General features: G+C 55.0%; 1 protein-coding gene across 1 annotated transcript in view; it reads right to left on the bottom strand.

Moving 5' to 3' along the window:
- LOC147672005 (nmrA-like family domain-containing protein 1) overlaps positions 1–7520 on the bottom strand; it is a 66347-nt gene extending 58827 nt beyond the window's left edge. The window contains exon 1 of the mRNA XM_086948063.1: positions 7396–7520. Coding sequence (XP_086804189.1) covers positions 7396–7432 — 37 coding nt within the window. The 5' untranslated portion in view covers positions 7433–7520. The remainder of the gene's footprint in view (positions 1–7395) is intronic.
- Between the last annotated feature and the right edge of the window lie 4783 nt (positions 7521–12303).

The following is a 12303-nucleotide window of genomic DNA, read 5'->3' as shown; positions in this document are numbered from 1 at the left end:
CTCGGTTCTAGTCTTTGGTTGAGGAAAGGGGTAGCGGGACAGTCTTTAGTTACCAATGAGTACAAAATAGCTCTCAATCCTCGAGCTCGGCGTTCTAGATGATCGGGCCGTGGAGGAGCCAAGCAGGTCCCGAGATGGATGAAGGAAGGACGACGGTCCGCGGCGGAGCCTGCAGGTCCCGGTGAAAGATGACGGTTACAACGGTCCGCGGCCACGCCAGCAGATCCCGACGACGATGAAGGATGAAGGTTACGACGGCTGTGGCAGCGCCAACAGGCAGGACGATGGTGCACAGGACAGAGCTATGGCAGCGCCAGTAGTCCGTCCAGGATGAGTTCCCCTTTACGTCTCTCGACTCCAAGATACAACTGGCTTCCTGCTCTGGAGCTGCCCCAGTTATAGGGCTGGTGTGCTTTGATGTCCGGACCCTCGCACTTGGAGGTCGGGAGGTCCGGGATGAGGGAGTCCAGACACCCAGCAGGGGGGTGGAGCCAGCGTCCGGGGAGGCGATGGGCGAGCGGCACTTGGCGGGGGAGAGCCATCGACACCTCTTTCTCCCATTGACTTGCCAAGTAGCCCGCTCACCTCCTGGGTGGATGGTGGTGCCGGGATGTCTGAGGCCTGGCCAGGCCCAGGGTTGAGGTCGATCGGGGGCCAGGCGGCCTCGTGGTGAAGTGTCCAAGATGGCGGCCCGGGCTGGGCGCGTGGGCCGGCAGTGGATCGGATCCACGAGGTTAACGTGCTCGGGGGCAGGGGTCCCTGAGGGGACGGAGACGTGCAATGGTGGTGTGTGGTACTTGCGGGACCGGGCTCGGGCCTGGTTGAGCCGGGGGAGAGCGGCCCTTCATGTGGCCTGTCCAACATGCGTCCCCCCCAGCTGAAGGCGGGGAGAGTTACCCATCCTCTTGGGGACTCTCCTCGTCGAGGCGGAAAAACCGGGACAGGCCATCCGCGTTGGCGTGGTCTGACCCAGGCCGGTGTTCTACTGTGAAGTCCATACCTTGCAAGGAGATGGACCAGCGTAGCAACTTTGGGTTTTCCCCCCGCATATGCATCAGCCACTGCAGGGGTCGGTGGTCGGTCTGCACCCGAAAGTGGGTGCCAAAAAGGTAGGGCCGGAGCTTCTTGAGGGCCCATACCACAGCGAAGGCTTCCCTCTCTATGGTGCTCCAGCGTTGCTCCCGTGGTAGGAGTCTCCGGCTGATGAAGGCCACCGGTTGATCAAGGCCTTCGGTGTTCACCTGAGACAGGACCGCCCCAATGCCCTGGTCGGAGGCGTCCGTCTGGACGACGAACTCCCGGCTGTAGTCTGGGGCCTGGAGCACAGGAGCGGAACACATGGCGGCCTTCAACTGTTCGAATGCCGCTTGACACTCTGGGGTCCAGTTCACCTTCTTGGGCTGATTCTTTGATGTGAGTTCGGTGAGAGGCCCCACTATGGTACCATAGTCCTTCACGAACCTTCGGTAATAGCCCGTGAGGCCCAGGAAGGCTCGTACCTCGGTTTGGGTGATAGGGGGCTGCCAATCCTGGATGGCGGCAATTTTCAGCTGTAGAGGGGCCACTAGGCCGCTTCCCACCTGGTGTCCGAGGTAGGTCACAGACCCTTGTCCAATTTGACACTTGCTGGCCTTGATCGTGAGGCCAGCTCGCTGAAGGGCTTGCAGTACGGCTCGGAGGTGGTGGAGGTGTTCGGTCCAATGGTGGCTGTACACAGCGATGTCGTCTAGGTAGGCGGCGCTGAACCCTTCGAGCCCCGCCAGGACCTGATTGACGAGCCGTTGAAAAGTTGCTGGGGCATTCTTCATGCCGAAGGGCATGACCGTAAAATGGTAGTGGCCATCGGGGGTGGAGAAGGCAGAACGTTCTTGTGCTCGGGGTGTGAGGCCGATCTGCCAATAACCTGCTGTCAGGTCGAAGATGCTGAGGTAGCGGGCAGCTCCCATTCGGTCGACCAGTTCATCTGCCCGGGGGATGGGATGTGCGTCCGTTCTGGTGACTTCATTCAGGCCCCGGTAGTCGACGCAGAACCGGAGTTCTGGGGTGGTCCCGGGGGCGGCTGCTTTGGGGACCAGTACGACCGGGCTGGCCCATGGACTGTCTGATGGCTCGATGACCCCGAGCGTGAGCATCTTAGCCACTTCCGCCTGGATGCAGGCCCGTACCCGATCAGGTACGCGGTAGGCCCGGTGGCGGATAGGAGGGCTGTCTCCGGTGTCCACATCGTGCACACACCAGGAAGTGACACCTGGGGTGAGGGAGAACAGACTGGCGAACTGTGACAGGAGGGCTTGGCACTCTTGGCGTTGTTCTCTGGTGAGGGTCTCCGAGAGTCGGACCCCATCCACGGAGCCGTCTTGCTCCTGGGTCCGCAGGAGGTCAGGGAGAGGCTCGGAGTCGTCTTCAACCCCATTGTCTGTGGCCATCAGCAGGCTGAGTTCTGTTCGTGCAAAGTGGGGCTTCAGTCTGTTGGTGTGGAGGACTCGGAGTGGATTCCGGGAGGACTCCGTATCGATCAGATAGGTGGCAGGACCCTTGCGCTCGATTACCTTGAAGGGTCCCGTCCATTTGTCTTGGAGAGCGCATGGCTCCGTGGGGGACATTACCCATACCTGTTGCCCCGGCTCGAATTCAATGGATGAGGCGTTCTGGTCATACCATTTTTTCATGTCCTCTTGACTGGCCTCTAGGTTGGCTTTTGCTAGGTCTCTGAACCGCCGGGACTGGTTGCGGAGGGTGAGGAGGTACCGGAAGACATCTGGAGGGCTCTTGGCCGGAGGCATCTCCCAGCCTTCTTTGATCAGGCTGAGCGGCCCCCGCACTGGGTGCCCATATAGCAGTTCGAATGGGCTGAAGCCTAGGGATTTCTGTGGGACCTCTCGGTAGGCGAAGAGGAGGCACGGCAGCAGCACATCCCACTGGCGACGGAGGGGCTCTTCCAATCCCCCGATCATCCCTTTTAGCGTGCGGTTGAACCGCTCAACAAGTCCGTTCCCTTGGGGGTGATAGGGAGTCGTGAATCTGTAGGTGACTCCACACTGTTGCCAGAGGGATCTCATGTATTTAGAGATAAAGTTCGTGCCTCTGTCGCTGACGACTTCTCGGGGGAACCCCACACGGGAGAAGATCCCCATCAGGGCCCGGCCGACTACTGGGGCTGTCACGGTCCGGAGAGGAACAGCCTCAGGGTAGCGGGTGGCGTGGTCCACTAGCACCAAAATGAAGCGATGGCCTTGTTTTGTACGCGGGTCCAGGGGTCCCACAATGTCGATTCCGACCCTCTCAAATGGGGTCGTGACTACTGGAAAAGGTTGCAAGGGGGCCTTTAGTTTGCGGCCGCTCTTCCCACTGGCTTGGCACGTGGGGCAGGATCGGCAGTGCTGGTGCACATCGTTTCTCATTTTGGGCCAGAAGAAGTGGGTCACTAGGCGACTGTAGGTTTTATCTTGACCCAGGTGCCCTGCCAGGGGGACATCGTGGGCCAGGTTCAGCAGGAAGTCTCTAAAGCGGAGGGGCACTACTAGTACTCGGTTGGCCCCCAGCTCGGCGATTCGTTGCTCGCTGTATAACAGATCATTGTCCCAGTAGACCCAATGAGTTCCGGAGGTATCCCCTGCGCTTTGGGCGAGCGCTTGTTGGCGGAGTCCCTCGAGGGAGGGACAGGTCTTCTGTTCCTGGCGAAATTGTTCTTGTGTGGGTCCCCCCTCTTGGGCCCACTGGTCAAGGTTAGCGAGGTCGGAAGGTTGAGCAGGTTCGAGGGGGGTGTCATGGTCGGGGGTCTCGGCTGGGGCGACCGGAGGTGGTGGCGCCGGCCATTCTGGTTCTTCCGGGTGATGGTTGGCACGGGCGGCCATGGACCGGGTGGTGACGCACGCCCAGTCCGGGACGCCCAACATCCCCAAGTGTTCTTTTCGCTCCACGGCTGCCCACGGGGAGCTCTCCAGGTCATTTCCGAGGAGGCAGTCCACGGGGGCGTCGTCTCGGACCGTCACCTTCAACAGGCCGGAGACCCCTCCCCATTCAAAGGGGACGCAGGCCATCCGACACAGACTTTCCGAGTTGTCGGCTGATCGCACAGGGCAGAGAATGTTCGGTAGATATTGTTCTGGGGTCACCAGGTGACAGCGGACGGCTGTCACACTGGCCCCGGTGTCCCGAAGGGCTTCGGCCCGTTGTCCATTGATGCTCACCCATTGGCTGTACTTCTGGGTGTTAGCGGGTAGGGGGACCCGCGGAACCATGTCTCTTCCCCCTAAGCACGCGAGAGTCATGGCGGCTGGCTCCCACTCTTGATACTCTTGCTCGTCGGTTTCTTGTTCCTCGGAGATCTGTTCTTCCCCTAGTGCCGCGGCGGCCACATGGCGGGGTTTTGGACTCTGATACTGCGGGCAGCTTGGGTCGTTTGCATAGTGGCCGACTCGTTGGCATCGGTGGCACGTGACATTGGCTCTGTACCCCGGTCGCGCCGGGGTGCTGCCCCGGTTGGCCGGGGGGGTGGTGCTGGTAACGGGGGCGGCCGGAGTGTTGTCTCTTCCTCGTCCTTGGCCCCCTCCTCCTCCTCTGGGTCGGTGGTGACCATTGTGGTTCCTGTTCTGCTCGTAGGACCCATTCCGGCCCACTCTGGTGATCTCCCACCGGTCAGCTTCGGCTGCGAGCTGCCGGGGATCGGTTAACTTGCTGTCAAGGAGGTGCTGGCGGAGTTCAATGAAGCAATTGTTCGACAGATGCTCCCATACCATCAGATTAAATAGTTGCTCGTAGGTCGTGACGTTGCTTCCCCGGATCCAGCCCTCGAAGGCTCGGCTAAAGTATGTTACATAGTCCACCCAAGTTGTACCCGGGATGCGGGTGCAGTCTCGGAACCTCTGACGGTACATCTCGGGTGTGAGACCATAGCGGGTGAGGAGTGCCGCTTTCATATGGTCGTAGGAGGTCATCTGGTGGTCCGGGAGCTGTAGCAGGGTGTCGCGGCCCTCATTGAGGAATCTTCCCCAGAGACCGGCTCCCCAGTCGCTTCTATCGATCCGGTGTGCAGTCATAGCGATTTCATAGGCTTTAAACCATTGCTGGATGTCGTCCTCTCTGAAATATTCTCGGACAACATCCTTGGGGATGTGTACCTTTTTGTCTGTGGCCCCTGAGGTGGGGGGTCGCTCGGGCACCCCTGCTTCTTTATTTTGCTTGCGTAGGTTGATCTCGGCTAGGTTCCGTTCGTGTTCGTACGCTAGTTTCTTTTCCTCGAGCTCCCTTTGTCTCTGTTTCTCCTCTCTTTCTTCTCGGAGACGCAGGTGCTCTAAGTTGATTTTTTGTTCGGCCAATTTAAGTTCAACGTCCATTTTGAGTCGGGCCATTTCTAGTTCGTGTAGTCGGGTTCTTTCTCTTTCCTGGATCTCGTCTTGCGAGAGACCCGTTCTTTGTCCTTCAGGGGCCGTGGTCGTTTTTTCTGCGGTGCTCTGATCAGGGGTTCCGGCAGCCCCGGTCTCTGCCCAAGATTCTAGGGCATGCTTAAAATCGTCCTTGGTACTCAGTCCGGTGGTAGCGATACCTAGTTCGATGCAGAACTGCTTTAGTTCACGATGGCTGTACTCCTCTAGTTTTTCCATTTGGAACTTCTCAGTTGATCCGCTCTCTTTAGTTGTCATTGTGGTTCGTTGTGGGGTGAGCTACTCTCTGTACGTTATGCGGTGATTCGGATCGCGCCGCTGGCCACCAATGTTAGACGGACCGGGAGGGTCGGCCGAGATTACGGGGAGAGGTCTCCAGGGAGAGCCGTCTCCAACGACTGTACAGACAAGTAACTTCCCCCCCACAGACGGACACCACACAAGATTGAAGGTTAACGAGACTTTATATGCAATTCTTAGGTTACGTGGTATGATACAAGGAGGTCTGGACTCAGGGGTCCCCTCGGTTCTAGTCTTTGGTTGAGGAAAGGGGTAGCGGGACAGTCTTTAGTTACCAATGAGTACAAAATAGCTCTCAATCCTCGAGCTCGGCGTTCTAGATGATCGGGCCGTGGAGGAGCCAAGCAGGTCCCGAGATGGATGAAGGAAGGACGACGGTCCGCGGCGGAGCCTGCAGGTCCCGGTGAAAGATGACGGTTACAACGGTCCGCGGCCACGCCAGCAGATCCCGACGACGATGAAGGATGAAGGTTACGACGGCTGTGGCAGCGCCAACAGGCAGGACGATGGTGCACAGGACAGAGCTATGGCAGCGCCAGTAGTCCGTCCAGGATGAGTTCCCCTTTACGTCTCTCGACTCCAAGATACAACTGGCTTCCTGCTCTGGAGCTGCCCCAGTTATAGGGCTGGTGTGCTTTGATGTCCGGACCCTCGCACTTGGAGGTCGGGAGGTCCGGGATGAGGGAGTCCAGACACCCAGCAGGGGGGTGGAGCCAGCGTCCGGGGAGGCGATGGGCGAGCGGCACTTGGCGGGGGAGAGCCATCGACACCTCTTTCTCCCATTGACTTGCCAAGTAGCCCGCTCACCTCCTGGGTGGATGGTGGTGCCGGGATGTCTGAGGCCTGGCCAGGCCCAGGGTTGAGGTCGATCGGGGGCCAGGCGGCCTCGTGGTGAAGTGTCCAAGATGGCGGCCCGGGCTGGGCGCGTGGGCCGGCAGTGGATCGGATCCACGAGGTTAACGTGCTCGGGGGCAGGGGTCCCTGAGGGGACGGAGACGTGCAATGGTGGTGTGTGGTACTTGCGGGACCGGGCTCGGGCCTGGTTGAGCCGGGGGAGAGCGGCCCTTCATGTGGCCTGTCCAACATGTGGGAAGCTGGAGTGGGGACTGAATGGAGGAGAAGGGGGTGATCATTTCAAGGTTCGAGCCACGGCGTCAACATCCTGCGATTCCGAATGAAAATCTCCACGCGCTTAAAAAAGGAAGATTACTAGTGCTTATGTGAAGCGCTCCGATACCTTCGGGTCAGGTTCGCATTGCATAAAACTGCAATAAAAAAAGTCAATAAACTTGGCGCACCAAACTCGATACGACCATCTTTCTCACATTATAGCAAGCAAAAGACTGTCAGAATAGAAAATGCAGAGATTTGGATTTTTTAATAAAATGCCAAATATGGTTTTGTGGGCAGCTACGCAGCTAAGTGACACTAATTCAACCGAACATGTAAAGTTTCGTCCGCTGGGTTTAAACCACGTATAACTTCATAAGCATCCTCCAGTCCTTGCTTTTTTGGCAACAGCAAAGTGCATGCTGGAACCTGGTAGCTCAAAACGTAGAACAGCAAAAGAGAACGCACATGTCCAGAATGCAAAAACCTGTTTAGTCTCATTTAACATGGGACCGCGGGTAATTAGACAGCATCACTCGCTTGGGAATGAAATGGAGTCTACTTCTCTTTCGGAAAGAGTCTTTCCTAACTTTTGTCTCACCTGTGGCTCCAAACACGACAATGATGCGCTTCGACATGGTGGAAGAACAGGTAGATACTCGCCGGCAGGACTGTCGTACTGACTATACAGCGGTGGGGTTGATGGATCTGTGCCTTATAGTCTCCGCGTTGCGCGTTCACCCACTCACGCTCTTGCGTCTCAAGCGCGTGCGCGCTTCAGCTGCTATATTGTGCCGAAGGGGCGGGACCTATGTCACTCCCTGACGTCTTGAAGGCCTCTTGCTGATTGGATGGTGGAGTGTATGTCAGATTGATCGATGTTTTCTTCGGCCGTAGGCGTGGGCACGTGTTTGGAAGTATATGCATTTGATCACTTTATTTATTTAATTTGTTTGTGCACTTTTATAAAGCGCGGACATTACCTGAAGGTGTCAGAGCGCATTACAATGGGGCAGTTACATTACAAAAGAACCGTGGAACACAATAATAGATTGCAAAGAAAAACAAGCATTTACAAAGCAACGGTCTCGCCTTTGCCAAAGTTAGAGCTATTGGCATTGTAAAAGACAACATTTTTATTTATGTGTTGGTTTTGAAAACATATAAATAAATGGCAATGTCATTTACAATGTCAATAGCTTAATCTCTCGCAAATGCGAGACCTATTGCATTTGCACCCTTACCCACACACACACACAGAGCCACACACACAGAGCCACACACACAAAGCCCCCCCCCACACAAACACAGAGCCCCCCCCACACACACAGCCCCCCCACACACAGAGCCCCCCACAGAGCCCCCCACACACACAGCCCCCCACACACACAGAGCCCCCCACACACAGAGTCCACCCACACACACAGAGCCCCTTCACACACACACAGAGCCCACCCACACAAACACAGAGCCCATCCACACACACAGAGCCCCCATACACACAGAGCCCCCCCACACACACAGAGCCCCCACACACATAGAGCCCCCCCACACACAGAGCCCCCCACACACACAGAGCACCCATACACACAGAGCCCCCCCCCACACACACAGAGCCCCCACACACACGAGCCCCCCCCACACACACAGCCCCCCACACACAGAGCCCCCACACACACAGAGCCCCCCTTCCACACACACAGAGCCCCCCTTCCACACACACAGCCCCCCCCACACACACACAGCCCCCCCCACACACACAGTGCCCCCCACACACACACAGAGCCCCCCCACACACAGAGCCCAACCACACACAGAGCCCCCCCCCCCACACACACACTGTTTATCTGTGATTCAGTTTGTACCATCCTAAAATTCGCAAATAGTGACAACACTGTCAAGGGAGGAGGTCTGAAGAGGCAGGTAGGTACACCACTAGTGGTGACTGATGAGAAAGAAACACGAGATGGTTCTCAAAAGGAAAAATACATGAAGGTTGGCTGACGAGAAACATGTTTAACCCTTCCCATGCTGTCACGAGCCTCGGGTGGACTGTGCTGGTGACGGAACGCTTCCGTCACGGCCCTCTCGCCACGCCTGCATGGCGCGAATTCCGCGCCTGCGCTAACGTTCTCTAGCGCGGGTGGGGCCGTGACAGAACCGTTCCGTCACAAGCCCAGCTCACCCGCGTGCCGTGACGGAGCGGTTCCGTCACGAGCACGGGACCGCCGCGCAGCCCCCCCACTCCCTTAGCACTGCAGCGGAATAGCCGCCGCAGTGAAGGGGTTAAAGAGGTTTCGCATTTAAAATATAGTGTAAATGGAGGTTAACAAATGAGGATGTAAGCAGCGAAGTAAAACCAAACAGAATGGTGGGTGGAATGGACAATAGCATCCATAACCTACGTCAACATAAAAGATTTACATTATGATACAGGACTGGTCAAAGCCCGGGATTTGAAAGGGGACTAACAACCATAAGGTTCGTCAGGACTGAGGTACAGAAAGAGGCAGAGAGCACAAGGGGGAGGGGGTAGGTCGGAAGGTGCACCCTTTCCTGCCCGGAAGTCAATCTCGCTCCCAGCTCACCTGCTCGGGGTATCCTTCTCGCTCACGGTGGCCAGCGGAGTCCTAGGAGACTTCATGTTTGCGGTGGACCATGAGCGGGTCTCCGGTGCTGGGGTTGCAATACGGGCCCTGATTCAGTCCCTCATGGCGGTGCCGCTGATGGAGCAAGGATTCGCACGTTACGCGACTTGCTTGAATTCAAACGCCTCGCATAACATTTAAAATATTAATCAATCTGTTTCGTTTATTAATTTTGCACTTTTACACTACACGTGGGGGTCCCAGAGACGCTTGCCTATGTGTTTATTAATCCTAACCATGCTTGCAACTGACTTGGTCGCTGCTATGCGGGATTTCAGTCTGCGCATGCGTCGGTCATACCCATGTGATGTGACGCACTCGTAGTTCTGGAGGGATTTTTCGCTCATGCGCAGTATTGCTAATATGGCCACTTTGTCTTTAACATGCTCTCCGCTTGCTACTGCTGCTCTGGCTCAGCTGTTTATTTCTGCTTAACTCCTAACGCTATAGATATTATAAAGTAAGGGGTGTAGTGCAGCTATTCATGGTATACAGTATATTCATTTTTTCTGTGTTTCTAAATTGTTTTCGCTTACTTTTCATGTGACACACTTTGGGGGCCTGGGAGCTGTGTGCCACTCCATATTTGAAGCCCATATCACGCTAACCACGTGTTGAGGGAGAAAACGAATTGCGCAGGAGTGGAACTAAGCCAGCTGGCTGCCGAAGCTCAGATGCTCCTGGGAAAGCAACCTCTGCTCTAGGAGAAGACTTTGACTTGTACCTGAAATGCTACAATGTTTGAAAATGTCTGTGTGCCCTATTGTTTCGGCACTCTTATGCCATGGGAACTGGAATGTAAGGGGTGGGTTCAAATTATTTCATATTAATTATGTGAACTCCAAATTCTAGGTGGTGACAATGACCTAACCACCTCTCTTGTCCAATCCAAAGTTGGGGATCCTTTCATTTGCAACATTTGTGGGTGGTCCACTGACCCGAAAACAGTATAACTAGTCTAGTTTAGCTAGAGAAATTGTCTGACTTGTCCGAATAGCCGACCTGTCACTGACCCTACGAACTCTATAGGTGATTGATACAGAGAGCTGCGGAGCACTCTGTCCGTAATTTCCACAAACTTAGTCTGGGGTGGAGGAACTTTTAAGTGCTGGTGAAGCACTTTTGCTGGGAGATTCGAGAACCCAATCGGGGTTATTGGCAGATTCCTTGCAGAGAGAGCGTAGCGCAGGCGTTGCATCCGAAGCTGCAGGTGTTGGTCGTACCCTTCCGTGAGCCCAGTCCCGATCCAATCCTGGGGTGATCCTGTCCTGACTGTCCATGAGCTGTACCTGCTCGCCTACTGGCATTCCAAGTCCTTGAGGGTCCTTTCCCACCTTTCCTAACTGACCCGTGGCCAGGGTTAGTCCTCATTCTGTCCTAGGTAAATATAAAATATATGTGGGTGTTCGTCCTTCTAAATCCTTCTCTTCTATTTTCCAAATAAAGCAATCTTGCCTGTGATTTTTCTCTGACTTTAAACTCTGATGAAAATATTCTTTTAGCATGTTCCTTATCTCTCCCCTACCCTTACTCAAATACTGAATTGTTTGCATATTTAGTATGTTCCACTGTTACCCTTCCTATAGAAGTTGCACTTATTCTGAAACATAAAACCTCTCAGCTTATTCCAATTAGCAATTAGTAGTATGTTCCCTTGTTCTTACCCATCCTTCAGTGATGAAATAGCATGTTCCTTCTCATAGTATCCTTCTGAAAATTAATGATTCTCACCCTGATTCATAGTTACATCGTGTTTTTGATCTTGGTTATAGATGTTCTCATTAATGTAAACCTTATTCTCATGGCATATACAAACCTTTTATGATTTAGATAAAATCTTTAAAACTTCCTGTGTTTGTGGTTATTATAAAGATATACAAATAAATAAATATATGTGGTATTAGTGTTATCTGCCTAGAGCTTAATTTTAGCTCCTGATCCATTGTGGTCAGAGGTACCTGTTCTCGAGGATTGGTAAGTCAGGTACACATAAAATATATAGAAAATCGGAACCCCGAATTGCTGATAGCGCTGTGAAGGTTACCCGATTCACGAAAATTTATTGATGGGCCCAATTAGCGTATATATTTGGTGAATAAGGATTGGGTGACCTGCGCGCTCTATCACCGCCTCCCTCTCACCGCGGCCATCACTGCCGGCCTCTGCGTGCCGCTCCGACAGGTGTCCGCGCGCTCGCCCTCCACCACCGGCGCGCGACCAGGCTCGTGCACTGCCCCGCAGCTCGAGCACACGCTCCTGTTGGTACCACGGCCACCTCCCAGCCTCCCCAACATGGCTGCCCCCCCCCACACACACACACTTCGGCAACTTTCGAGACCTCGGCCCACTTCGTCTATTTCCGGCACATGTCGGTTACTGAGTCTTTTCGATTCTTTCCGGTTAAGTTCGGGTCGCTCTTAAAAAGTGAAAAAGATTTCGGCAATTTACGGCACAACTTGAGAACAGAAAAAAAACAACAAGCTTGGGTGACATCACCCCTCAACGCTCCTCACAGACTCCGAGTTATGGTAAGGACTGTTGACATTCATCATTACAGATACAATGGCGCAAATATGAAGTCATCTTCAGACAGAGCGGCGCTTCTGCCCGCAATGACAGGAGCCTCTGCTCCCCGTAGCTGTGCGCCCCACGTGGCCCTCCACCCCTCAGCTCGCCCTGCCCCGGTATTTCCCTGCACACTATGATCAGGTTCTTCCACTCTACGTCGCATTCCTGCTAATGCTCTTGTTACGGGAGAAGGTGAGGCTCAGGGAAGCCATCTTGGACCACAGGGCGTGCTCAGCCCCGCAGCCCCTCCATGCACCGGTACTCGCCTGCTGTGCCTACGATGTGTGCGTGTG

Source organism: Lissotriton vulgaris, unplaced genomic scaffold, assembly GCF_964263255.1.
Source record: "Lissotriton vulgaris unplaced genomic scaffold, aLisVul1.2 SCAFFOLD_764, whole genome shotgun sequence".
Classification (NCBI taxonomy): domain Eukaryota; kingdom Metazoa; phylum Chordata; class Amphibia; order Caudata; family Salamandridae; genus Lissotriton; species Lissotriton vulgaris.
This window is presented reverse-complemented; position numbering and strand designations above follow the sequence as displayed.